At 39.7% G+C, this 27,234-nt stretch overlaps 1 protein-coding gene and 1 long non-coding RNA gene across 8 annotated transcripts in view; one reads left to right on the forward strand and one right to left on the reverse strand.

Annotated features, from left to right (window-relative positions):
* Window positions 1-23,566, reverse strand: part of cngk (cyclic nucleotide-gated potassium channel) — a 36,774-nt gene extending 13,208 nt beyond the window's left edge. For 4 of the 7 annotated variants that reach the window (XM_029699634.1, XM_029699636.1, XM_029699632.1 and 1 more), the window contains exons 1-12: window positions 21,362-23,566; window positions 7,189-7,468; window positions 6,816-6,915; window positions 6,558-6,643; window positions 6,109-6,193; window positions 5,650-5,827; window positions 4,441-4,605; window positions 4,169-4,315; window positions 3,853-3,915; window positions 3,612-3,726; window positions 3,331-3,467; window positions 1,401-1,499 (exon numbers count right to left, since the gene is read on the reverse strand). In XM_029699634.1, coding sequence (XP_029555494.1) covers window positions 1,401-1,499; window positions 3,331-3,467; window positions 3,612-3,726; window positions 3,853-3,915; window positions 4,169-4,315; window positions 4,441-4,605; window positions 5,650-5,827; window positions 6,109-6,193; window positions 6,558-6,643; window positions 6,816-6,915; window positions 7,189-7,468; window positions 21,362-21,523 — 1,617 coding nt within the window. In that variant the 5' untranslated portion in view covers window positions 21,524-23,566. Of the gene's footprint in view, window positions 1-1,400; window positions 1,500-3,330; window positions 3,468-3,611; window positions 3,727-3,852; window positions 3,916-4,168; window positions 4,316-4,440; window positions 4,606-5,649; window positions 5,838-6,108; window positions 6,484-6,557; window positions 6,644-6,815; window positions 6,916-7,188; window positions 7,469-21,361 lie in introns of those variants that run through there. The other 3 variants (XM_029699633.1, XM_029699639.1, XM_029699638.1) reach the window with 3 other exon arrangements.
* Window positions 16,674-17,304, forward strand: LOC115153937 (uncharacterized). The gene is made up of 2 exons (XR_003867793.1): window positions 16,674-16,996; window positions 17,049-17,304. It is a non-coding gene; the product is annotated as an uncharacterized LOC115153937 (long non-coding RNA).
* Window positions 23,567-27,234: the final 3,668 nt, after the last annotated feature.

Below are 27,234 nucleotides of genomic sequence, written 5' to 3' on the forward strand. Positions count from 1 at the left end.
AGCTTCCCACAATAAATTGGGTGAATTTTGGCCCATTCCTCTTGACAGAGCTGCTGTAATGGAGTCAGGTTTGTAGGCCTCCTTGCTCGCACACACTTTTTCAGTTCTGCCCACACATTTTCTATAGGACTGAGGTCAGGGCTTTGTGATGGCCACTCCAATACCTTAACTTTGTTGTCCTCAAGTCATTTTGACACAACTTTGGAAGTATGCTTGGGGTCATTGTCCATTTGGAAGACACATTTGCAACCAAGCTTTAACTTCCTGACTGATGTCTTGAGATGCTGATTCAATATACCCACATCATTTTCCTGCCTCATGATGCCATCTATTTTGTGAAGTGCACCAGTTCCTCCCGCAGCAAAGCACCCCCACAACATGATGCTGCCACCCCAGTACTTCACGGTTGGGATGGTGTTCTTCGGCTTGCAAGCCTCCCCCTTTTTCCTCCAAACACAACGATGGTCATTATGGCCAAACAGTTATTTTTTTGTTTCATCAGACCAGAGGACATTTCTCCAAAAAGAACAATCTTTGTCCCCATGTGCAGTTGCAAACCGTAGTCTGGCATTTTTATGCGGTTTTGGAGCAGTGGCTTCTTCCTTGCTGAGCAGCCTTTCAGGTTATGTCAATATAGGACTCGTTTTACTATAGATATAGATACTTTTGTACCCGTTTCCTCTAGCATCTTCACAAGGTCCTTTGCTGTTGTTCTGGGATTGATTTGCACTTTTCGCACCAAAGTACGTTCATCTCTAGGAGACAGAACGCGTCTCGTTCCTGAGCGGTATGAAGGCCGCATGGTCCCATGGTGTTTATACTTGCATACTATTTTTTGTACAGATGAACGTGGTACCTTCAGGCATTTGGAAATTGCTCCCAAGGATGAACCAGACTTGTGGAGGTCTCCAATTTTTCTTCTGAGGTCTTGGCTGATTTCTTTGGATTTTCCCATGATGTCAAGCAAAGAGTCACTGAGTTTGAAGGTAGGCCTTGAAATACATCCACAGGTACACCTCCAATTGACTCAAATTATGTCAATTAGTGTATCAGAAGCTTCTAAAGCCATGACATCATTTTCTGGAATATTCCAAGCTGTTTAAAGGTACAGTTAACTTAGTGTATGTAAACTTCTGACCCACTGGAATTGTGATACAGTGAATTATAAGTGAAATAATCTGTCTGTAAACAATTGTTGGGAAAATGACTTGTGTCATGCACAAAGTAGATGTCCTAACTGACTTGCCAAAACTATAGTTTGTTAACAAGAAATTTGTGGAGTGGTTGAAAAAACTAGTTTTATTGACTCCAACCTATGTGTATGTAAACTTCCGACTTCAACTGTACAATTAAATAAATGTTCTTATTTCTGAGCAATTTGCTTCGTTCATCTAACCTACCCTTTTCACATCTGTAGATGTTTTAACTGATGAAGAGACATTGTGGGAGTGGTTTGCAAGATATTCCATAAACAATGTAAAAATCTTCTGATCCCTTGGCTGAAAAGGAAAATAATTAGTTGTAAATACAATAACATCACGCCAAGTCTATTTTCCTCAAAAAGACGTACAGTACCAGTCAAAGGTTTGCCACACCTACTCATTCCAGGGTTTTTCTTTATTTTTACAATTTTCTACATTGTAGAATAATAGTGAAGACATCAAAACTATGAAATAACACATATGGAATCTTGTAGCAACCAAAGTGTTAAACAAATCTAAATATATTTTATATTTGAAATTCTTCAAAGTAGCCACACTTTGCCTTGATGACAGCTTTGCACACTCTTGGCATTCTCTCAACTACCTTCACGAGGTAGTCACCTGGAATGCATTTCAATTAACAGCTGTGCCTTGTTAAAAGGTAATTTGTGGAATTTCCTTCTTAATGTGTTTGAGCCAATCAGTTGTGTTGTGCCAAGGTAGGGGTGGTAAACAGAAGATAGCCCTATTTGGTAAAAGACCAAGTCCATATTATGGCAAGAACAGCTCAAATAAGCATAGAGGTGCTTTGCTGGTGACACTGTCCGTGATTTATTTAGAATTCAAAGCACACTTAACCAGCATGGCTGCCACAGCATTCTGCAGCGATACTCCTTCCCATCTGGTTTGCGCTTAGTGGGACTATCATTTGTTTTTCAACAGGACAATGACCCAACACACCTCCAGGCTGTGTAAGGGCTATTTGATCAATAAGGAGAGTGATGGAGTGCTGCATCAGATGACCTGGCCTCCACAATCACCCGACCTCAACCCAATTGAGATGGTTTGGGATGAGTTGGACAGCAGAGTGAAGGAAAAGCAGCCAACAAGTGCTCAGCATATGTGGAAACTCCTTCAAGACTGTTGGAAAAGCATTCCAGGTGAAGCTGGTTGAGAGAATGCCAAGAGCGTGCAAAGCTGTCATCAAGGCAAAGGATGGCTACTTTGAAGAATATAAAATACAAAATGGATTTTGATTTGTTTAAAACATTTTTTGGTTACTGTAAGAATATGTCAAAAATAAATACACAACGCAGAGGACGAGAGGGCAATAGAGTACTAATGGTCAATAGGGAATTATCAATGGAAATAGTTGGTTTTCAGTTCAACATCTGTTAGGAATGTCAGTCCTGAACTTATAGCTACGTGTGGCACGTGCTCATTGGTCCAACCTGAAATAGGATACTTGTTATTTTTCCATTGGCACAGTTTTATTGCAAGGAATTGTAATTGGTCAATCACAGGCTAGGGCAGGGCTATAAAACTACATTCTGTCCCTTTGTTCTGTGGCGAGAATCACAGGACATCATCACTGAGGACATCATCACTGAGGACATCATCACTGAGGACAGGGAAGGAACGACCATCTATCATCTACATCTCAGCATAACATCTATGGTTTATCCTCTTTGAATAACCTTATTTACCTCCCCTGATTTGCTTTGGGGTCTGTGTTATTAAGCGGTGGCAGGTAGCCTAGTGGTTAGAGCGTTGGACTTGTAACCGCAAGGTTGCAAGATCAAATCCCTGAGCTGACAAGGCATAAATGTGTCGTTCTGCCCCTGAACAAGGCAGTTAACCCACTATTCCTAGGCCATTATTGAAAATAAAAATTTGTTCTTAACTGACTTGCCTAGTTAAATGAAAGAATAACATCAACATTACTATATGATTCCATATGTGTTATTTCATGGTTTTGACATCTTCACTATTATTCTACAATGTAGAAAATAGTTAAAATAAAGAAAAACCCTTGAATGAGTAGGTGTGTCCAAACTTTTGACTGGTACTGTACATCGCTGAAGCATGAACACTGGATGAAATGGCTTGTGATAGAACTCATACTTACCAACAGATTTACACTTAAATCCTTCTGAAAAACCACATTCTGGGGGTTCGATGCCACTCCTAGAGCAAAGGCTTCCCTAATAGGATGCTTAACATTATGCAGCCGTTTCTGAGCTGTTCTTGCTATCTTCAAACCAGCTGTTGAAGATATTTTATTTTGCAATATGACAGTATTTGTAATGTCACAGAAAATACAGATTTCAAAGAACAGATTTCAAGGGATGTACACTACATTAAACAATATGTTCTATCAAAATGTGATTTAAAAAAAACTATACCTACCTTCTGGGTAATCCGCAAACAATGCCAGAAGATCACTGCGTTCCAACACACAAATTTCACACAATGTTGCTGCACAAATCGTAGTGTTTCTCGGAATTCTGTACATCAGATAAGCCTTGAAGGACAATAATCATATTTTACACACACATGATGCATAAGCCCATGGAATAGCTTACAAACACATATTTTTTTTTATAAACATTTCAAAATATCAAAACAGACGTGATGCTCTTTGCCATACCTCTCCAATTAACGATCCAGGCAGCAAACGGGCAACTTTGTCACAATGATTATCTCCTAATACCTGTAAGGAGGGCATAATAATTTGTAAAGGAAAGCAATTTTCTAATGAATTCATTTTGAAATATGGAGATTTGGTTGGACACTCAATGTTTACAGCATAGGACTATACATTTTCACTTTAGTTTGGTAAAGATTTGGATGATCGATTAAAGTTTTGTACTAACTAGTTTAATCATGTTTAATGTAAAACTATTATTCATTATGATGGCATCAAAGTGATGACTGCTGATATTCAAAGAATAAACTAAATGTACCTGCACCACTCCATGTTCAATGTAGTATGCATTTTGATTGATTTCTCCAGGCTTTGCCAAAATTTGTCCAGGACTGTATGTGTAGGTGTTGAATTTAAGTGACAAAGCTCTTTTGAAGCCATCTTCGGTATCATGAAACAGGGTTGTCTGAAAGAGAATACAAAACATTGAATACTCATTGTCTCAACAGTTCAAGCCTTTGACTTTATCTTAGTACTATAAGGATCATACATGGCTGAACAAACCAAGGTACACATTAAAACAAATCTTACCTTTTTCATCAGAGGTTTGTAACAAGCAGAGGATATTTCTGAATGTAGAGCAAAAGGAAGGTCATCCAGTAGGCCAGCGATTATACTGCCTTTGCGATGCGTCCACAGATAATAGTAATATTTATGCACCCATGTTTGAACTTCCTCTGGCAATCCCATTTGTTTCTGGAAAAAGACAAAGAAAAGCTGTTGTTTTTATCACGATTATTCATTTTTTATACAACGGGTAGGTCCAATCCTGAATGCAGATTGGTTCAAACTGCATTCTAGCCGGTGTCTATTCCACAAGTTACCATCGGCTAAATCTATGACGTTAAAATGCCTATCCACTGTCTCATCAGCCCAGCCAAGCAATTTATTAACTTGATCTCCACTATAAAAAGCATCTAGACATTATCTCACATGTCTTTTAGACTAACATTTAGTATTTCTCAGCCAGATGAAATCATTAATCTGCTGGCATAATTTTTTATGGATATATACAAAGAAATGTCAATTGAAAAAAAGATAAAACAAAATGTATTGCAGCTAGTTTGCAGCCTTTCCAGCTTCAGTTTGAAGTGACTGTGTTAGCTGTGTTGTTGGCTAGCTCCTCTGAACAACAGTGTCCTGATGAGTGAACACATTTTCTATGCCAGGTGAAATCACGCCTCATTAGCTCATTATTATGGATGTATCCAAATAAATGTCTTTAGAAAACAGCTTAAACAAATGAAAATGAATCCACTTTGCTGTTATTCTGGCTGCACTTTTTGGCGTGACGGTAAGTTAGCCGTAGTTGGCTAGCCAGCAAGTAAGGGATAAGAATGGTGCCAGCCAGTATGGCATTGGAACACTTAGAACGACTGCCAAAGATACAGAACAAAAAGACTGAACACCTGGGTCGCGTCTCTAGCAACCGAACCGATAGAACGAACGACCAGCAGGCTTGGGTAGCAACCCTAGATTTGTGTCGGGACTATATCTTGTGGAAGGATAAAATAGTATGAATAAATTAATCAAAATAACATTTATTTTTTATTAAAATATGTCAATCATTATTTGAATATTTTGGTAAGCCGTTGTATAAAAGTGATAATGGCCTGGAAACCGGTGTTTGGAGGACATATTGACAGGGTTTGTCCTAACAACACACGTGCCAATATATCCTCCAAACACCGTCTTCTCGGGCATTATCACTAAATTATGTCAATGGGTGTTGAGATATACCATATGAAGACAAATGGACTCCATTCGATGGCAGAACCTTCCTCTCCGGGCATCCAGATTGCTAATGATGGAGCTCATTCCTGTCGCGATGACTCCAATGAAGGCAAATAAACCAACCACCATTACCAGTGAGGCAACCATAACCTCTGGGATCTTCATAGCATGTATGTCTCCATAGCTAAGAAAATCTAAATATTATTATACTTTCAGTTCTTTATGAAAAATTACCAGTATTCTAAAGCATTCAATACAAAACACCTGTGCACATCAAAAACAAACTAATGCAAATACAGAGGAACACAAATGTATGGAGAACATCACAAAGCATCCATGTGGTTATAGGTAGCCCAGATGGTTATTTTATGATGTTTAAGAGCCTTTGTCTAACATCGCTCACTGTATCCAAGTGGTACTGGTAAAATATATATATTTAAACCCACTAAAAATCAACTTACTTACCCCACAGAACATAGAGTTATTGCAGACCAGTATAGTGACGTGGCATAAAACTCCAAATCTGTTACTCCAGTCAAATTGGTTGAAACTTCAAGAAAAAACATTGAATTCAATACATAACAGTGACTCATTCATACATGCACCTACAATGATACATTTATTAACATCTTAGTGATGTTAACATGCTTATCAACACCAATGATGGGATTACATTGTTGATCAACACTTATGAAACAAATCCCATCTGTTTCCAGTCATTAGAGAATGTTTTGCTCTACATCAGGGCTCTATGCTGACTCTCGTTTTTCCTCCTAGATGAAAATTACAGGTCGCACAGCACAATATTTAGGCGCATATGTGAGTAAAATGGTTGCACTGTAGAGCCCTGCTCTACATACATATAGTACCTAGCTAACTACCTCATTTTGCAAAGAAGAAACTCTAAAACGTACACTCTGGCAACAGCTGTAACCAGTTCTCCTCTTTTGGACACTCCCTTGGATGGCCACCATGAGCAGCTATACACGCCTGATTGTACCTAGTATTCAAAAATAAAGAAAATAATAAGGAATTCAACTTTAAAATGTAAGTATTTTATCTTTCATCTTGAGACTGAAGGAAAAACCATGTCATAGTCTTACTTGTAAAGAGGCCTTTGAATGGTGGGTGGTTTGAAGGGCCATGTAATTTTGACTAAAAGACCAACTCACCAGGCACACGCAGAGACTTGAACACAGAGGACAACAATAGAAAAGGAATTCAGGACTGCAACATGTATCTTGTTGGTGTCAGGTTCTTTTCCAAAGGACGCTTAATTGAAACAATATGAGACAGTATATACAGGTTAAGATTGGATTAATTGGCAGTTTTGGAAGAATTTTTACAATATAAATTAAGCTAACCGTTTTTTTTGCCACAGTAAATCGAATTCTATAATTTTATCTTGTTGTCATTATGTTAATCATTAACATGTACCATTATTATTATGTAAAAGTTAGGGCTTTAGGTGGTTTACAAATACAGTAGTGATTAATGTCATCACTATTGTACAATAAAACAATCAAATGAAATCAAGAAACTTACATATTATGTCAAACAGCCGTAAGACTCTTAGACATCGATTGATATGCATAAAATGCAATTCAGGCGAGGCATATCTCAGAGTCTCAAAGGGAAGAACAGCCAACAGGTCCATGATAAACCATGTTCGGAGATATTTTCTCTGCACTGGTTTAGAATCAATTATGACTACACCATTACTTTCATATCCAATGTAAAAGCGTGAAATTATGTTCAACACGAAGATCACATCCAGGCAGTATCTTATCCCAACCACGACAGGGATTGCAGAGTTGAAGAACAGCTAAAACAAAGCAAAAAGGTTAGCTGGAGGGGGACCTGTATCAGTGATTTTGACCAGATAGACAGATCATCTGCAGAGATATAGCTCCCCATGTATTCGCCTAAGATTGTACTTTTCTATACCACATATCATATGGCTGTGTACAAAACCAAAATAATCTTATTTTAGCACATGTAAAAATCCACCAATGGATGTTTTAACAAGGTGGTGCTTCTGAGTACGGCTGGGGGGAGGCTCGTAGGGGGGAAGTGCCTTCCTTTGGACTCAGAGATTATTGAACACTTATAAATGCCATTTCCTGCAATCTAGTGCAAAAAACAGCCTTATATGATATATCAAGTTTTAAAAAATGATATACAGTGCATATATATATTTTTTTACAATCAATATTACCTTACATATATGCTTAGTTGCAGTCAAAACGGCTCATAAAAGTATTTCAGTGGAATGAATACTTGGTAGAACTGTAATACAGAAACCAGCTACTCATCTATATGTACACATAGTGCTGTATTGGTGTGTATTCTCAGAAAAAAATGTTATTTTACAGGAAATATAATATCATTCCTATAATATACTCCAATATTCTATATGTGCAACTTATTATGGTATTTGGTTTGCTATAACATTTGATTTAAAGGGATTTGGGCATGCTTTTCTAGGTATCCTACCATAAGCCCTAACACACCTATTGATTCTCTAGTAGTGATGCTAATGCTGGATGTGAGGTAAGTAAATAAAGAAAACTAAAACTTATTTTTTGTCATTGTCTCTCAGGATCAATGGATGTGTCACGTCCTGACCATAATAAGATGTTATTTTCTATGGTAGAGTAGGTCAGGGTGTGACAGGGGGTGTTTTTCTATGTTTTGTATTTCTATGTTCATGTTCTAGTTTTGTATTTCTATGTTGGTTTTGTTTGGGATTATCTCCAATTAGAGGCAGCTGGTCCTCGTTGTCTCTAATTGGAGATCATACTTAAGTAGGTTTTTTTTTTTTTTTCCCACCTGGATTTGTGGGAGATTAATTTTGAGTAGTGTATGTTTCACCTCTGCGTCACGGTTTGTTATTTTTGTTCTTTAGTTTATTTGTATGTATTGCAAAGTTTCACAGTTCAATAAAATGATGTGGAACGAGAATCACGCTGCACTTTGGTCCGCTTCTCCTTACGACAAACGTGACAGGATGGATCACTTTTGTCGATAAAATTAAGTATATTAAAATACTGGGTGTACCGGCCCTTTAAATAGCAGTCGTTTTTACCACAAATATGACAAATTATATTTACTTAACATTTCTAAAAACTAAATGATACTATATTCAAATGATGGTAAATCAGCTTTTTAGTACTAGTGTGGCTTGTCCTTTGAAAAGAAAAGCTGCAGATTATTATTTAAGGGAAAAATATATATATTTTGGTTTGACAGAATATGCAAATTTACTGTAATTGTGCTAAAATATCAGTATTTCTTTATTATATACATGCCTAATGATGTTTTGATAAGAATTAAATTGATATTTTGCTGGAGAAATGTAACCACTCTCAAATTCATAGACAGCGCTATGGATGCAAGGACTAACGATCCATGATATCAAAATTCTAGTTTTAACCATGATGAGGCTACACAGGGTACTTTGTTTACAAATAGAGAAGAAAAAAAAACTAGAGCCTATTTTGGGTTCTGATGGGTTACGACAGTTAAACTAAGATAATGAGGCATAAGTTATATTCGTCAAGAATCAATGGGTACATATCATTCATTTATAAGTCCAAAAATAGATGTAGCAACTGCAGATTGCCCCTTTAAATCTGACTTTGTAGTGTTGTAGCACAGTACTTGCCCTGATCACTAGCTACCGTTATTCTAGCTACCTACACACATTAAAAGCAAGGTAACATTGAGCAACACAGTGGACGGGTCATAAAACACCCATAAAACCTAACAGTCAAACACGGAAATAGTTCCAATAATTTTGTCCTTTGTGGATTTTAGAATGTGTTTCGTGTAGGCTTACCCTGACATGACGTTTTGACAACTGTGTAAATCTCTCTCGGACAAGGTGACTTATATATATATATCTAGAGCAAAAATATAAACACAACATGTAAAGTGTTGGTCCCATGTCTCATGAGCTGAAATAAAAGATCCCAGAAATGTTCCATAAGCACAAAAAAAGCTTATTTCTCTCAAATTTTGTGCACACATTTGTTTACATCCCTGTAAGTGAGCATTTCTCCTTTGCCAAGAATATCAAGAATCTGATTAAACAGCATGATCATTACACAGGTGCACCTTGTTCTGGACAATAGAAGGCCACTCTAAAATGTGCAGTTTTGTCACACAACACTATTCCACAGATATCTCAAGTTTTGAGGGATCGTGCAATTGGCATGCTGACTGCAGGAATGTCCACCAGAGATGTTGCCAGAGAACTGAATGTTCATTTCTCTACCATAAGCCGCTTCCAACGCCATTTTAGAGAATTTGACATGATACATCCAACTGGCCTCACAACCGCAGACCACGTGTAACCACTCCAGCCCAGAACCTACACATGCGGCTTCTTCACCTGCGGGATCGTCTGAGACCAGACACCCGGACAGCTGATTACACTGAGGAGTATTTCTGTCTGTCATATGTCCTTTTTTGTGGGGAAAAACTCATTGGCTGGGCCTGGCTCCCAAGTGGGTGGGCCTATGCCCTCCAAGGACCACCCATTGATCCGCCCCTTATATGAACTGTAAACTCTGTAAAATCGTTGAAATTGTTGCATTTATATTTTTGTTCAGTATATATTAGCATAAAAGTAAACACCATGGAAGACTACAAATCCTGCACGTCACCTCTAGCTGACACCTTTACTGTCAGCTAGCTAGCTACTAGCTACCTTGATCCAAAACGAAATATATATTGAACACTTTAATGTAGTCCCATATTTTATTTAGGCATTTGGTCTTGTCTTGTACAGAATACTATATGTATAATGTGCCATGAATACAAAGTACGTTTTTTGCACAGAAGCTATATAGCTATATAGCTAGCTAGCTACATGATATTAGCGACACCCTTGTTTTACCAGATCCTCTTCTCCTTTAGCCGGTGGAGGTCTTTATTTAATCCCTTATAATTTCTGGCAACTATATGAACCAGGTGAAATCTATTTCAATTCATTGTGTCAGAACACCCCACTGTATTAAAGCAATTCAGAACTAACTTGTTGACATGTTCTGTTGCAGATTCAATGCCAGATTAACTCATTGCAGAATGTATCCATAATCATGAATTAATTAATTAAGCATATTTATTTGACAAGAATGCACCTAGTCACCCATCAATCAAGTCAAACACCTGCACTCCAACAATTACATTGTTTTAAAGAAATCAAAATGGTAAACAATGCATTCATATGCCTTTTATACATAACATATAAACATCTAAATTTAAGTATTCATTCAATTATTTATTAATCAATGCCACAAACCTGTGACATTGATGAGCACCATATGAACTGTTATTACTATCCAATAGCGCACAGATTCTTCTGCTTTTCCATTTTAGGAATTAGACCAGCACAAATAACACAACATGTAAAACATCATATTGTGTTTTTGATGGGCGAGTTACAAATGGAAAAACTGTATGCGTGAGGTAGGTTTAATATAAAATACTAGGTCAACTCCAGCAGAATGAGAAACACATTTAACAGACTCAAAACAAGGAAGCCATGCCTAAAAGCAGCTATATCAACACCCTTCTGGTCAATTTAACAGGTCCATGTTGCTGCTGTCAATTGTGAGCAGCACATTTACCACTGCATTCAGTCTGAACCCCAGAATAAGCAGGACATCGTTACACAGGTGAGAAAAAGGTAGCAAAAACAGTACACCACAACACTTAAAATTGTTAGTGAGTCTAGATGTTATCAAATCAGGAGAAGAACAAGTGAAGGAAGCAGCATAGGCAAAATGGGTAAAGATAGGGTAGGTTTATAGAGGTTTATAGTGTCTGAAGTTGAGGGACCATAGGGCATAAGAGGCATAGTGTGGAATAAGAGGCAGCTAGAGAGATGGTTGATTATGGAATAAAAATAAAATAGGGTGCTGGTGTGCTTCTGCACCCCTTTTAGGTCGATGTCACAAATATCCGGCCCATGTCCAGTCAATATCCGGCCCATGTCCAGTCATACTCGGGGTCCAGGAGTGTCCCTTGACGTTATTCCGTCTGTTGCAGCATTCAAATCGTGGTAATCGTGTGTCTGTGAATCACAACATTAAAGACAATGAGTGATCACAGCATTTCCACAAATTGAGCCATAGACAATACAACTTAAGCATTGAGGACAGCATTTTGTTGACAACATGGTGGTTTACAATGTCTACTGTGTGTGAACGATATAAGAACGTTACCCCAGATGTAGGTCCATTTGAGTGTGTGTGGTCACTTAGGTCTTCACATCAATCAGTACTGTGACCATTGGAGACTTACTCTCAAAGTGCTGCTTGAATGTCTTCTGGTCTGCATCTATAAAGGTCAAGTACAAAATGGAGGAAGTAAACAATCTATGGCTTAGATTTGAATTCAAAGTAGACAAAAATGACAAACTAAGCAATACGATGGAACAAACTACTACACATATGAAAGACTGTACCACACAGGCCAGTACAATAGCCTGCACATGGAGAGGAACCTAAAGGTACATACAGTACCATCCAATACTACTCACCTGACACAGGGCAGGTGTGGACCAGTGCTGCCATGGCTGCAGTCTTCTGGTTCGCAGCTGCTCCCTTCTTAGCAGTCGCCGCCATGGCATCAGTCAACAAGTTCAACTTCAACTTGAGAGTGGAGCATGCGTTATATATCAAACATTCACAAGAATTATCAAGAATGCCTAGCCCTAGCTTCACCATATAAGTTAGCTAGCTAGTTAACTACCAAGCTAGAATGTTGGTTTATAAAAGCAAAAGAAAGCTAAACTTGTTTTTATGAATTTCTCATGCATTTAAATGGCTGGACAAATAGACAGTTTATGTATCCATCTAGCCAGGCTAATGTTGCTAACCATGAGCTAGCTAGCTAGATAACAGGCATTTTCAATTAAAAAATTGCCCAAGACAGTTAACAGAATTGTCAATTTAAACAACTTTAGCCAATTTAATAATTACAAAATGTAGCTAACATTAGATAGTTAATCCAGATATTCTTACCTTTGCCTCGATTCGGCAGTCTCATCCAGATCATCAAGGCACTGGTCAGTGACGTGAAGCTTGAGACAGGCATTTGTAGTTCTGTATGATAGCCACATTAGCAGCTAATTAGCGTTTAATTTTGGGGTGGGTAGATACAGGCGAATATATTGATAATAAAAGTCACCTTGTCCGAGAGAGATTTACACGGTTATCAAAACTTCACGCCTGGGTAAGCCTACACAAAACAGAGCCCTTATTCGAAGTTTCTAAAATCCACTATGGATAAAATGAATGGTCGAAAAATGATTGGAACCATTTTTGTGTTTGACCACTAGGTTTGACCACTAGACTTAAATGAAGGATACGTATGTAACCACGGTTATGTGGCCTATTGGATCACTCCAATATGGTATCCTTCCGTGCAGCAGGATACATTCCAAGTGCTGAGGCTGCGGCGGACCCCCTTAAATAGCTGCCACCGCACTACTTCCACCTCGTGTCCTTTTACGAGGCGCCGTAGATCACAGACAAACAACCAGCACAGCCATCCCCACCTCATTGGCAGGGGCAACATTGACTAGATAGTACCTAGAAAAGGTGCTAGACGATGCCCAACTAGCCGAGGCGCAAATGTCACTGAGAGGAACTCCTCGGAGCAGGGACCACGATGTAGCTACTCCTCTAGTAGAATGCGCCCCTACAGAAGAGGTCAGAGGCCGTTGGCCAGCCGATATGCTGTAGTAATAGTTTCCACAATCCAATGTGACAGTCTCTGTATCGATAGAAAACGAATAGCCGATCAGACTGCTGTATTGCTTGTGTCTGTGTAATGGGGCCCTGACCGGGCACAGCACACTTGGGGAAAAACACCCACAGCAGAAAGGCATATGCGGACAAATGTAAGAGCCGGTTGACATGTATATCAGACACAGGACCTTCGGCAAGAATGAGGGGCCCGAGTGGGCCATTGCTGGACAGAGACGTCGATTTCCCTTTATAAATTTGGAGAGCAATGGGTAGCCACTCATGGCTCCCTCTTTGCCGTCGTCATGGCATGCCAAGATAGCAGCTAGATACACTCTCAATGTGGATGCCGCTCGGCCCACATCGAGCAGTAACTGTGAAAACCGTCAGAACGTTTGCACATATGACTCTCACAACCAGGTACAGAATATGCCCCACCACATTTGATATGACGCATTCGTAGAAGGAGCCATGGCGCTCCGCAATGTGTTCACCATGTTGTCCTGAAGACTGGTCCACTAACACCTCTCAGAGGCCAAGCCCGAAGATGGAGGCGGTGCGGGTCCGGGTGCCACAGTGTACCCCGAGCCAGAAAGAGCAGGCCAGGCCTCAGGGGCAGCTGCTATGGGGGTCCCTGAAAGGAGGCACAACAGACCACTTTGGTGGGCTCGGCCAGAATGGAGCTATCAAGAGCAATTCAATTCAAGGGGCTTTATTGGCATGGGAAACATGTTAACATTGCCAAAGCAAGTGAAGTATATAATATACAAAAGTGAAATAAACAATAAAAATGAACAGTAAACATTACACTCACAGAAGTTCCAAAAGAAAAAAAACATTTCAAATGTCATATTATGTATGTATACAGTGTTGTAACAATGTGCAAATGGTTAAAGTACAAAAGGGAAAATAAATAAACAGAAATATGGGTTGTATTTACAATGGTGTTTGTTCTTCACTGGTTGCCCTTTTCTTGTGGCAATAGGTCACAAATCTTGCTGCTGTGATGGCACTGGTGGCCCATCATAATGACCCTGTCTAGCGTAGCTGTGATCAGGGGAAATGGTCAGAACGCGTAAAGCTTTGTTGCCGGCCAATCGTGAGTGAGCACCACCTGAGGGTGTCCGAGAGCATGTCCACTGCATTGTTCAGGACCCCGGGGATATGTGCTGCTTGCAGTAATGCCAAGCAGTTCTGGGCCCATGGCAAGAGCTCCCGAGCCATTGGACCAGGAAATGCTGTCCTACCAGGTTGGGCTGGAACTGTTGGAGAGCTAGGCGAACCACCCTGAGCTCCAACACATTGAATTGTTGATCACTCCATGGAGTGCTCCAGTGTACGCCATTCCTCTGAACATGGCACCCCAATCCATCAAAGAGCGTCAGGGCACAGCAGCTCTCTGCGGAGAACTCTGATCAGGAAGGAGCGGGATAGCGAAACATGCACTCATCACCAACAGTTGACTGTGTCTGTGTTGTTTTGGATGCCGGCCATCACTGAAGTGGCCTGATGGAGAATGCCTAGTGGAACCAACAGTGAAGCCACCATCAGTAGACAGAGTGCCAACAGTTAATCGAACACTGACATGGCTCGTCCAAGCTAGAAACGGTTGAGGTAGGATAGGATTTTGTTGTTTTCATGAAAGTCGAGTCTAAGGACATCTCGAGGTAGATCACCTTCTGTGAGGGGGTCAGGTGACTCTTCTCGTTTACAGTGAGGCCCAGAACTCTAATGTGGTTCAAGAGGGTCCTCGTGTCCGTTGTGGCCTGTTCCCTGGATGGGGCAGGCTATCCAATCGTCCGGGTAAGGCAGTTACTCATCCAGTAGAATGTGCCACCAAAGGCAAAAGGTAAAGGCCGGCGGGCCAGCTGAAATGCTGCAGTAACAGTGTCCATAATGCAATGTGAGAGCCCGGACGGATAGGCCCTGGCCCAGAACACTCTCACCATAGTAAAAGAAAACTGATAAAGCTTTCGTATTGGCTCTGTCTGTGAAAAGTAAGTGTCCATTGCCCTAGCCGTGCACAACAAACTGAGTGAAGCCCCTAGTTCACCCGCAACAGAAAGAGGGGCATATGTGGACAATTGTAATGGCCGATTTAACATGTCTGTCAAACAGATCCCTTGGCCAGACTGAGGGGTTCGGATGTAGGTTGAAACACTTTTCATCTGAACTCATTCGGAAACATTCAGTCAACCAGGGCTTCAACACCAAAAGACCCTGAGACACTAAAGGCACCAGAACTATATCCGTGGCCGGCATCAGAATTAGAGTTTGTAGCCTTCCATTACTGTGTTCAGTACCCATGGGGACTCCGCATGCCGCTCTCAGTTTGGCCTTTCGGCAGCTTCTCACAGGCCCATGCCAGCGACAAGCACCTCATGATGACTGCCGACTGTCACCCTTCTTGGACACAGTCCGCTGCCTGTGGGCAGGGACACCTTGCATTTCACAAGGTCAAAACGCCATACTGGAAATTGACATTTCTCTCTGAGTGAAGAAAAGTGTAGTGTATACCCTGCAGTGTAACAGAAACATATGACAACCCCAGCTACACACTGCATATGACCAGTAGTGTCATCTAGCTGTTATGTGAGTTTCTAAGGGAAACTAGGATAGTTACTGTCTGTACTGTAAAGTAGTGTAAGAAAACTACAGCTCAATCAATCAATCAAATGTATTTATAAAGCCCTTTTTACATCAGCCGATGTCACGAAGTGCTGTACAGAAACTCAGCCTAAAACCCCAAACAGCAAGCAATGCAGATATAGAAGCATGGTGGATAGAAAACAACTCCCTAGAAAGGCAGGAACCTAAGAAACCTGGAGAGGAACCAGGCTCTGAGGGGTGGCAAGTCCTCTCATAAATGACCAGCAGGGTCAGATAATAATAGCTAACCCAGATATACACTGAAACCCTCAGTGTAATAGATATGAGCTGTGAGTTTCCAAGGGAAACTAACTAGGATAGTTACTGTATGTACTGTAAAGTAGTGTAACAGAAAAACTATTGCGCACCAACCCAGCTACGCACTGTGGGAAAAACAGAAGTGTAATAGAGCTGGAATGTGGGGGGGACAGCAGAGCACCCTGATGGATAGGCTTGCTAGCTGCTCCAAGCTATTGAATAGCTGCGGGTATACTTCTGCGTTTTTTTGTTAAACTCTGTCTGTAAACACGCTGGATGATTCAGAATCCATTGAAGAGCTTGAACGATTCATTGACGAGAGATACTTACGAACTCTTAGAAACATGTGGCTAGCTTCTGAGGAGTCAAGCATTGTTAAGGACAACCAACCCAATCAACAAAACAAACCAAAATCAGGTTGGACAATTGGTATCAACGATGGAACCAAACCATCCCCTAGTAAGAGGGCGCGTGTGGCGAGTGGGGAGAGGTTTACAGATATGGATGTTGACTTGTTAAAATCCATCAATGAAAGGCTTGCCAAACTTGATATCTTGGATATATTACGAGAGGACATCAATGCATTATGTGCTAGTCTAGAATTTAGCCAACGTCAGATTGATGATCTAAGGAAAGAGAACACGGAGCTGAAAGGTACTGTAGACTCTATTCATAGCAAGGTGGAGGTGGTACAAAGGGATGAAAGGTACTGTAGACTCTATTCATAGCAAGGTGGAGGTGGTACAAAGGGAGAACAAACAACTTAAAGAAACCTTGCTTGATGTACAGTGTCGATCAATGCGGGACAATCTCATATTTTCAGGGATACCGGAGAATGACAACAGCAGAGGCTGTGAGGACACAGTCCGAGATTTTATGTCAACTCAACTAAAACTGCCCACTGATGTGCGTGATGTCACTTTCTCCAGAGTCCATAGAATAGGTAAGGCCTCTGGAAATAGGCCACGGGCTATTATTGCATGTTTTGACAAAATTAAGCAAAAGGAAATGACGAAGAACATGGGCAGAGAACTCAGAAACACTGATTTTGGAATGAATGATCACTTCCCCACCGAGATCAATGAAAGGAGAAAGAAACTATATCCCATCATGAAGGAAAAACGTTGCCTGAATCAACGAGTCTCCATGGTGATGGATAAACTATATCAACGGGCAATTGTATCGGGACTCTAGAGTAACTCCCTGGCTATTTTAATTTAATGTTCAAATTTGAGTTTGTATGTTGTAGTGTATCATGACAACTTCAACTATAACGAATACATTCTCTATTGATCTTCACTTGACAAGGAAAGGGTTGCATATAGCTCAGGTTAATGTATGTAGCCTTCCTAACAAAATACATTAGGTTTTTAACTTGGTCAAGATAAATAATATTCATATTTTGGCCTTGACCGAAACGCATTTAGATGCATCTGTAAATGATGGGCAAATTAACATTCATGGATATAGTCTACTTAGAAGGGACAGGAATAGGAATGGTGGGGGTGTAGCACTGTATATTCAGAATCAGATACCTTTTAAGAGGAGGGATGACCTTAATGTATGTCAAGTAGAGGCACTATGGGCTCAAGTACATCTGCATCACCAGGCAGCCATATTGGTAGGATGTGTGTATAGACCTCCTAGCTCTAAGGTGTCCTATTTGGATGACTTATGCACTGGGTTTGACAAGGCCACAGATAGCAACAGAGATGTATTTATCTTGGGTGATTTTAATATAATTTGAATAGAACAAAATTGATGAGATATGCCGAGAACTGTGGTTTGAAACAAATGGTTAATGATACTACTAGATCATCAATTAAGTTGGGTCATCGTTCAGACACATGCATTGATCTGATTTTCTGTAATATACCATCGCAATGCTTAAAAGCCAGATCAATGCCAGTGGGCTGGACAGACCATAATATTGTGACCATAACCATGAACACCAAGGTTCCAAAGAAACCCCCTAGGATTGTGGTCAAGAGAAATTTTAAAACATTTAATTATGAGCTATTTCTAAATGATTTGGCTGCTGTACCCTGGGAGCTGATTTATCTAGAGGATGATTTAAATCACGCTACAGAATGTTTTATTGATTTGCTCACTGAGGTTATGGACCATCATGCCCCTATAAGAAAAAGTACAGTTGGTGCTCGTCCATCTCCATGGATTGATGATGAACTGGGTGAGGCTTTTTCTCAAAGAAATATGTTAAAAGTCTTAGCAGCCAAATCAAAATCAGAAATTGATTAACAGAATTATAGAACATTGCGTAATTATGCAGTTAAATTGAATCGAAGGGAAAAAAAGTTATTTTTCAACAATGCTTTTATTGATTGTAAAAATGATTCTAAAAAGGTATGGAATACAGTTAAGGGTTTACTTGGTACATCTATCTCATCATGCCCATCTAGTGTGGAGGTTGACGGGAGAATAATAACAAAACCAGTTGATATTGCCAATCATTTTGCAGATTTTTTCACAAAGAAAATTAATTTACTGAGCAACAATGTAAACATACATTCTTCCAAACAAGCTATTGTCCAATGGATTGATGATCATATTATGAGCAACAAGATCTGCTCTTTTAGTCTGCAAACGGTGTCAGTGGAGGAGGTGTTAAACCTTTTGAAGTCATTACCTGATGGGACATCTACAGGTTATGATCTTATGGACAATTTTTTGCTTCGCTGTGCTGCTCCCCAGATTGCAGTTCCACTGAGATACATATTTAATTGGTCACTGGAAAAGGGGATGTTTGCAAATGTATGGAAGCATGCTAAACTTTGTCCTATTCCAAAAGACTGCAAAGAACCCGCTACTCCTGCCAATAGTCAACCAATTAGTCTACTCCCTACACTCAGTAAGATATTGGAGGGTATTGTGAGTAGACAAATATGGGAGTACATGGAAAATAATGATCTGATTACAGCCAATCAGCATGCTTATCTCAAAAATCATTCCACTACCACTGCATTGGTTGACATGAATGACCAGTGGCTCAATGCTATGGATAATGGCAAGTTTGTGGGGGTACTATTTTTAGATTTCAGTGCAGCATTTGATTTAGTGGATCATGAGATAATTTTGACAAAATTAATGCATTATGGTTTTAAGGAGGTAGCATTGAATTGGGTACAGTCATATCTAACTGACAGGAAACAGTCCACCTATATCAATGGTTCATTTTCTTCCCCTCATGCTTTAAACTGTGGAATACCGCAGGGCAGCTGCCTTGGGCCACTTCTTTATTTAATATATACCAACGACCTTTCCTATGCCCTAGCTGGAACTCAAGCTACTATATTTGCAGATGATACTACAATTTATGCAGCAGGACAATCGGTTCAACAGGTACAGCAAGCTTTACAAGGAGATTTGGAGAATATTAGGGAGTGGGTTTGCCAGAATAAACTTGTTTTAAACACCAAGAAAACCAAAGTTATGTTGGTCTGTTCCACTAGGAAAAGGCCAAAACAGCATGGGATACAATTAAGTATGGGAGGAGTACAAATTGAAGAAGTGGCAGAAACCAAACTATTAGGAGTGCAGCTAGACAACTGCTTATCATGGTCATCTCAAATAACTAATCTATGTAAAAAAAAAAATATTAAAACAGCATGCATAATCAGAAGGGTAGCTAAATATTTACCAGGAAAAAATCTTAAGCAAATAACACAAGCTTTAATTGAGAGTCAAGTGAACTACTGTTCTGTGGTCTGGGGAAATGCATCATCAAGTGAAGTTAGGAGGCTGCAGATTGCACAGAACAAAGCAGCAAGGATTGTTTTACGGTGGAGATATGGTTTTTCTGTTGCAGTCATATGCAATGTTCTTGGTTGGTCATCAATCGACAAGATAATTGAAAAAAACATGCTTATTTTATTTCATAATATACATCATTTAAAACGGCCAAGTACAATTCACAACGGTAATCAGTTGGTAAGAGACAGACATTCCGTAAATACTAGGAATAGATTGTCCACCATCTATGCGTTATCCAGACAGAAAAGAGAAATAGGCAAAAGAACATTTCGATTTAGAGCAATAAAGAAATGGAATAAATTAACTGAGCAAACCAGAAACCTTTCAATATATAAATGTAAACATTATTTTAAAACAATTTAAATATAATACACAGAAATGTTGTGGGATTACAGTAGATGAAGAATTCATATTTTTTAGATTGATTATTTAATAGTGTGTTATATGTGAAAATGTGTTCGTATATAAATTGTATTTTAATATTTAAGGACTCTTGGAAGATTAGTCCAAATGGGGACTAAAAGAGATCCAAATAAAATAAAATCAAATAGAGCTGGAATGTGAGTTTTCAATGGAAACTACTATAGTTACGTCTGTTCTGTAAAGTAGTGCAACAGAAAAAAACATAGTAAACCCAGCTACACACTGTGCAATGCCGCAGTGTATATCAGAAAAGTACATATCCAAGGAAAACCAGGAGAGTTACTGTCTGTACTGTAAAGTAGTGCAACAGAACTATAGTACACACAGCTACACACAAACCCTTAGTGTAATACAGCTGAGATGTGAGTTTCCAAGGGAACAGTGAACAGATAAGTCACACAGACAACCCCTTAGTGCCGCAATACTGGTCGACAAAACAGAGTATCGCCAAGGTTTGTACACTGTCACAAGTAATAAAAACAGGGACAAAACCCAAACGAGATAGCTGACATGAGCCAAACCGAGTGGGGGGGACAGCAGAGCACCCTGATGGAGAGGCTAGCTGCTCCAAGCTATTGAATAGCTGCGGGTATACTTCTGCGTTTTTACACTCTTAACATAAAGCTCTTACTAAGCAAATACTCTCTGGAATAAGCCGATAAAATTAACAGGTGGAAGTATTTAAGGTGGTCAACCGCAGCCTCAGCACTACCCCGTACACTGGACTGATCTGAAATCCTTACTCTAAATGTGTCCTGTCGCGCGGAAGGATACCATATTGGAGTGATCCAATATAACAGCAGTGCTGCACACTGACAACAACATAGCTACAAAAATATTTTACAACGTTAGCCTACCTCAAATAAAGACACTGTCACAGCCACCAACGATGTTAGGGCGATGAATAAATTCCAAAATCGTACAATGTTCTGTTTCGGAGAAATGATGTTGACCTCATTTTTTTTCAAAACGGTTGTCGGGCATTCATCCTTGATATTGTACATTTCCTCGAAACCCATTGTCAAGGGACGGTTGATATGGTATCTGTAAAAATCCGGCAGAAAACCAGGATTTATCCATCTGTTTTACTAACGTTAGCTAACTAGTTTTCTTTAGCTAATGTAATCTAATATTCATCATAAAAACGTACCAGATGTTGAATTCAAGACATTTTCGTTTGTATCTTCTATATATAACTACCTTTTCTTCAATGTTTCACAAAAAAATAGGGTAAAATGTAGCTAACGTTAGCGAGCTAGCTATGAGATGTGAGGGAAACCGTCATGTTTCCGAAAAAATCCGTTGGTGACGCTCTCCTCGCTCTTCCAAACACTCGTTTGAGCGCGCGAGTAAGGCTTTTTGAAATCCGCAGGTGTACTGTGCAGGATGGCTGCGACAGGAGCTTTTCAAATGCAAAAATTCATACACACCAACTTGAATTACTGCATGTGAAGCTTTAAACATTGTCAATGAATCATCTGAGACCAAAACCAAATGAAAAGAAATTATAAAATCAAAATGCATTGCCATGCCTGTAACATTTCGGAGGAACAGGAATTTTTTATTAAAATACTTTATTGTATAAGCTAACATCACAAATACGTGTTTCTATTTAAAAAGTTCAGAATAAATCCTAGTTACAAATGTATTGGGTTTTTCCTCATTTTGCAGTCTGATGGAGATGACATCTAAACATGAAATAAAATAACCTAATGCACACAATGACATTTGTGTACGTTGTAATGTAAATTATCCAGGCATAGATCACATCACATTTGAACCACATTGATTCCATTTCTAAAGATTTGATATCTCTCTCAATAAGACAAGTAAATCAATGATAAAACTTGATTGATGAAACAGGCAAGGACAACTATTTATTTTGTTATTGTTCCATCAAAGCAAGTAACATTCTCATCTCTATAAAATATTTTGGATTCTAATTAATTCCCACAAGGAGCAAGACATACCACCAGACAACAACTTAAAAACCACAAAGCATTGAGGTCAACTAAGGTATTTCCCTATACTTGGCCAGAGTGTACCATAACGAGCAGGGGTTGATTTGAAATTCTGTAGCTCATTGTGCCCAAAGATGGCAGAACTCCGTTCCAATGCTTTTCCAGTTGTAAATGACCCGATTACAAGTAGAAATTATAGGAGGCTGCCCACCTTAGGCAGAATTGCCTGGGTTTGAATAGCCTACTCTCCTCACACACACATCCCCTCTCCAGTGACACACACAACTCTAAAGCTGTGCCTGGCTCAGTGTTATATCTATAAACTCCCTTGATTTTCAATGACTGTTGGGGGTGTTAGGGCTTTGCCACTAGCATATTTTGATCTCTGACTTTATACAACATAGGGACTTTCCTTATCCACATCACACTGCTATGCTAAATACACAACCAAAAGTGTACTCGATTTTCCACTTCCTCTGTTCTTATACTTACCTTGACAGTCAGGAAACAGATTGGACATCCCTGCCAGGGATTCACTGTCAAGCATCAATTCTGTCAGATTAAGAAATTAAGCCACATCTAAACAGTTTTCTAATTAATATAGTAGTAATGAACCACTGTCCTCCGGTCTTCAAAATGTTCTGAATGTGGTTGTGAACACTCATGTGACCAAGCCACAGATGCAAACACACATGACCACACAGCAGCAAGCCCCAGGTTCACACTCAAAAGCTGAAAACAACCAGAATAGTGTGTTCCACATGTGGTCAGGGCCTTACACTGAACCAACATCAACTGGGCTCCTACCGCCTTAGTAATATTTCTATGGTTGTGACCTCGTTTTGCTACGATGAAAATGTGTTTTAAAGTTCAATTTAAAATGTTCAACTTCATATTCATCATCTTCAGCACCACCCCAACATCAACATATGTGAAAATGGCGCTATTCTATGTTTTGTAGTTAAAAAAAAAATATATATGAAAAAAAGAAGGAAAATAAGTGTTTCCAATAACATAATTAACCAATTAGTGGTGGCAGGTAGCCTAGTGGTTAGAATGTTAGGCCAGTAACCAGCAGGTAGCCTAGTGGTTAGAATGTTAGGCCAGTAACCAGCAGGTAGCCTAGTGGTTAGAATGTTAGGCCAGTAACCAGCAGGTAGCCTAGTGGTTAGAGCATTGGGCCAGTAACCAGCAGGTAGCCTAGTGGTTAGAGCGTTGGGCCAGTAACCAGCAGGTAGTCTAGTGGTTAGAATGTTGGGCCAGTAACCAGCAGGTAGTCTAGTGGTTAGAATGTTGGGCCAGTAACCAGCAGGTAGTCTAGTGGTTAGAATGTTGGGCCAGTAACCAGCAGGTAGTCTAGTGGTTAGAATGTTAGGCCAGTAACCAGCAGGTAGCCTAGTGGTTAGAGCGTTGGGCCAGTAACCAGCAGGTAGCCTAGTGGTTAGAATGTTGGGCCAGTAACCAGCAGGTAGCCTAGTGGTTAGCATGTTGGGCCAGTAACCAGCAGGTAGCCTAGTGGTTAGAATGTTGGGCCAGTAACCAGCAGGTAGCCTAGTGGTTAGAATGTTAGGCCAGTAACCAGCAGGTAGCCTAGTGGTTAGCATGTTGGGCCAGTAACCAGCAGGTAGCCTAGTGGTTAGAATGTTGGGCCAGTAACCAGCAGGTAGCCTAGTGGTTAGAATGTTGGGCCAGTAACCAGCAGGTAGCCTAGTGGTTAGAATGTTGGGCCAGTAACCAGCAGGTAGCCTAGTGGTTAGAATGTTGGGCAGTAACCAGCAGGTAGCCTAGTGGTTAGAATGTTGGGCCAGTACCCGAAAGGTTGTTGGATCGAATCCCCGAGCTGACAAGGTAAAAATCTGTTGTTCTGCTCCCGAACAAGGCAGTTAACCTGCTGTTCCTAGGCTGTCATTGTAAAATAAGAATTTGTTCTTAACTGACTTGCCTGGATAAATAAATTAGTAGATAATGCTAATCATAATTATTTAAAAATCACACAATGGACACCGATGCTGTCATTGGAAACACATCTGGTCTATGTTTCTACAGATCATAGAAAAACACAATTTTCACTTATGTTGATGTTGTGGTGGGTCTGGAGATGATCAGGGTTACTTTCTAAATGTAATTCGTTACAGTTATCTGTCCAAAATCATCATCAGTAATGTAATTTTGGATTACCTAATCTGATTACATTCAGTTACTTTTAGATTAGATTTCCCCGTAAGAGTCATTAGAAGACGACACAAATGTATGTTACCAATTAAAACGACATCTATTGCAGGATAAATCATTGTTAAAGTTTACATAGCTGGCCATATATGGATGTTTCATTTTACTTTATGGGTTGGTTATGTAGGCTTCTTCTAACCCATCGCTTTCTACTACATATAATAATAATAATAATAATACGATTAAATTATATCTTTACATTTAAACCAAAGTCTATCAGAATTCCAGTCATTCCAATAAATGTTACACCCCTTGATCTTCAAGAATAGGACTTATTAGCCAGCCCTACTCTGTTGTTTATGATTTTGTTGTCATGGAGGACTGATTGGGCTCAATGATTCGAGTTGAAAAATAAATGCTGCGCTCATGGAACGGCGTGCTTTCAGCACTACTGAAAAGTGCTATTTACATGTGAAAAATGAATGCCATATGCTGCATTTGCTATAGGCCTATTGTTTACCTTTTGGTTGACGTTTTGATATCTTGACAATATGCAGCTGTTTAAAGGGCAAATCCATATGAAACAATAACAAAACAGTTGCCCCTCCTCTGTTTTGGTAAAAAGCTGAGGGATGGGCCTTGAGAAATGTAACCAGTCTCAGATTAATAGACAGAGCTATGGATGCAAGGACTGACCATCCATGATATCAAACTTATTTTAACCATGTTATGAGGATATACAGTATGTGTTTACATTTAGAATGTTTACAAACATTGGAGGAAAACAAGCTTATATTTTGGGTTCTCATGGGGTGTGACAGTTAAACTAAACTCATGAGGCATTTCTAAGTTATATTCTTCAAGAATATATATATATATATATATATATATAAAATAACTGATGTAGCAACTACAGATTGCCCCTTTAAGTCTATCAAAAGTGTGTGAGTTTGAGCATGTGTCCATTAGGCCTATGGATTTTTTTTTTAGCATGAATTAGATGGCGCAATAAAATACCCACTTTCATTCCATAGGCTGGGATTCGCACTATGCATGTGAGCATTTTTCACTGGCTGTCCACTGGTATCAAAAACAATGATTGCGTTTACTCAAATTGGATAACCTTTGGATGCCGACAGCAGTCGCACCATTGGAAGACATTGCTTGGACTGTAGTTTACAAAAAAAAGTATATTCCTGCTCTTTTCCCGCGATCCATCAAACACGTGTCATCATAGAGGTCTCTGACTTGTGGTCAGACTCGATGCTGATTTGAATGTCATTGAGACAACAGAAGTGTCCCCCCTAAAAAAATTCACAAACATACTTTCTGAATTTAAAAGTAATCCTCGAGGTAATCTAGTTCTTCAAAAGTATCTAATCTGATTAGAATATTTTTCCTGGTAATGGATTACAGTTTACATGTTATTTTTTTGTAATCGCTTACATGTAATCTGTTACTCCCCAACCCTGGAGATGAATATGAAGTTGAACATTTTAGAAATTTCCCTTTAAGAGTGACATACAAAAATTCCTTGAAGACTGATTACTCTAGTCTATTTGAGATCGACAGCAACTGTGGAATCCATATGGGTGACAGAAGTTTCAACGCCTGCAGTAATAACACAAGATGAAACCCTAAAATGAGTGTCAATGGCAGCAAACACTGTTGGGGGACGACGACAATGACGATACCGGAGTACCTAAAGAGGATAGATAATTTGAGGACTTGACAAAGATAATATTGTTTTCATGTTCTATTCATATCCAAAAGGTAACATAAAAAAAAGAAATAGGAAAGTATGAAGACCGTCGTCACGCTAGTCTTAGCAACCACAATGTGCAGAACATCTACACATTTAATCACGAAAAAAAAAAGAAAAAGGTTATAAGAGCAGTCGTGGCCAAAAGTTGAAAGACACTTTAATTTTCACAAAGTCTGCTGCCTCAGTTTGTTTGATGGCAATTTGCATATACTCCAGAATGTTATGAAGAGTGATCAGATGAATCGCAATTAATTGCAAAGTCCCTCTTTGCCTTGAAAATGAACTGAATCGCCACAAAAACATTTCCACTGCATTTCAGCCCTCCCACAAAAGGACCAGCTGACATCATGTCAGTGATTCTCTCGTTAACACAGGTGTGAGTGTTGACGAGGACAAGGCTGGAGATCCCTCTGTCATGCTGATTGAGTTCGAATAACAGACTGGAACCTTCAAAAGGAGGGTGGTGCTTGGAATCATTGTTCTTCCTCTGTCAATCATGGTTACCTGCAAGGAAACACATGCCGTTATCATTGCTTTGAACAAAAAGGGCTTCACAGGCAAGGATATTGCTGCCAGTAAGATTGCACCTAAATCAACCATTTATTGGATCATGAAGAACTTCAAGGAGAGCGGTTCAATTGTTGTGAAGAAGGCTTCAGGGCACCCAAGAAAGTCCAGCAAGCGCCAGGGCCGTCTCCTAAAGTTGCTTCAGCTGCGGGATCGGGGCACTACCAGTACAGAGCTTGCTCAGAAATGGCAGGTGTGAGTGCATCTGCACACAGTGAGGCGAAGACTTTTGGAGGATGGCCTGGTCTCAAGAAGGGCAGCAAAGAAG

This window comes from Salmo trutta, chromosome 19 (assembly GCF_901001165.1).
Source record: "Salmo trutta chromosome 19, fSalTru1.1, whole genome shotgun sequence".
In the NCBI taxonomy this organism is placed as follows: Eukaryota; Metazoa; Chordata; class Actinopteri; order Salmoniformes; family Salmonidae; genus Salmo; species Salmo trutta.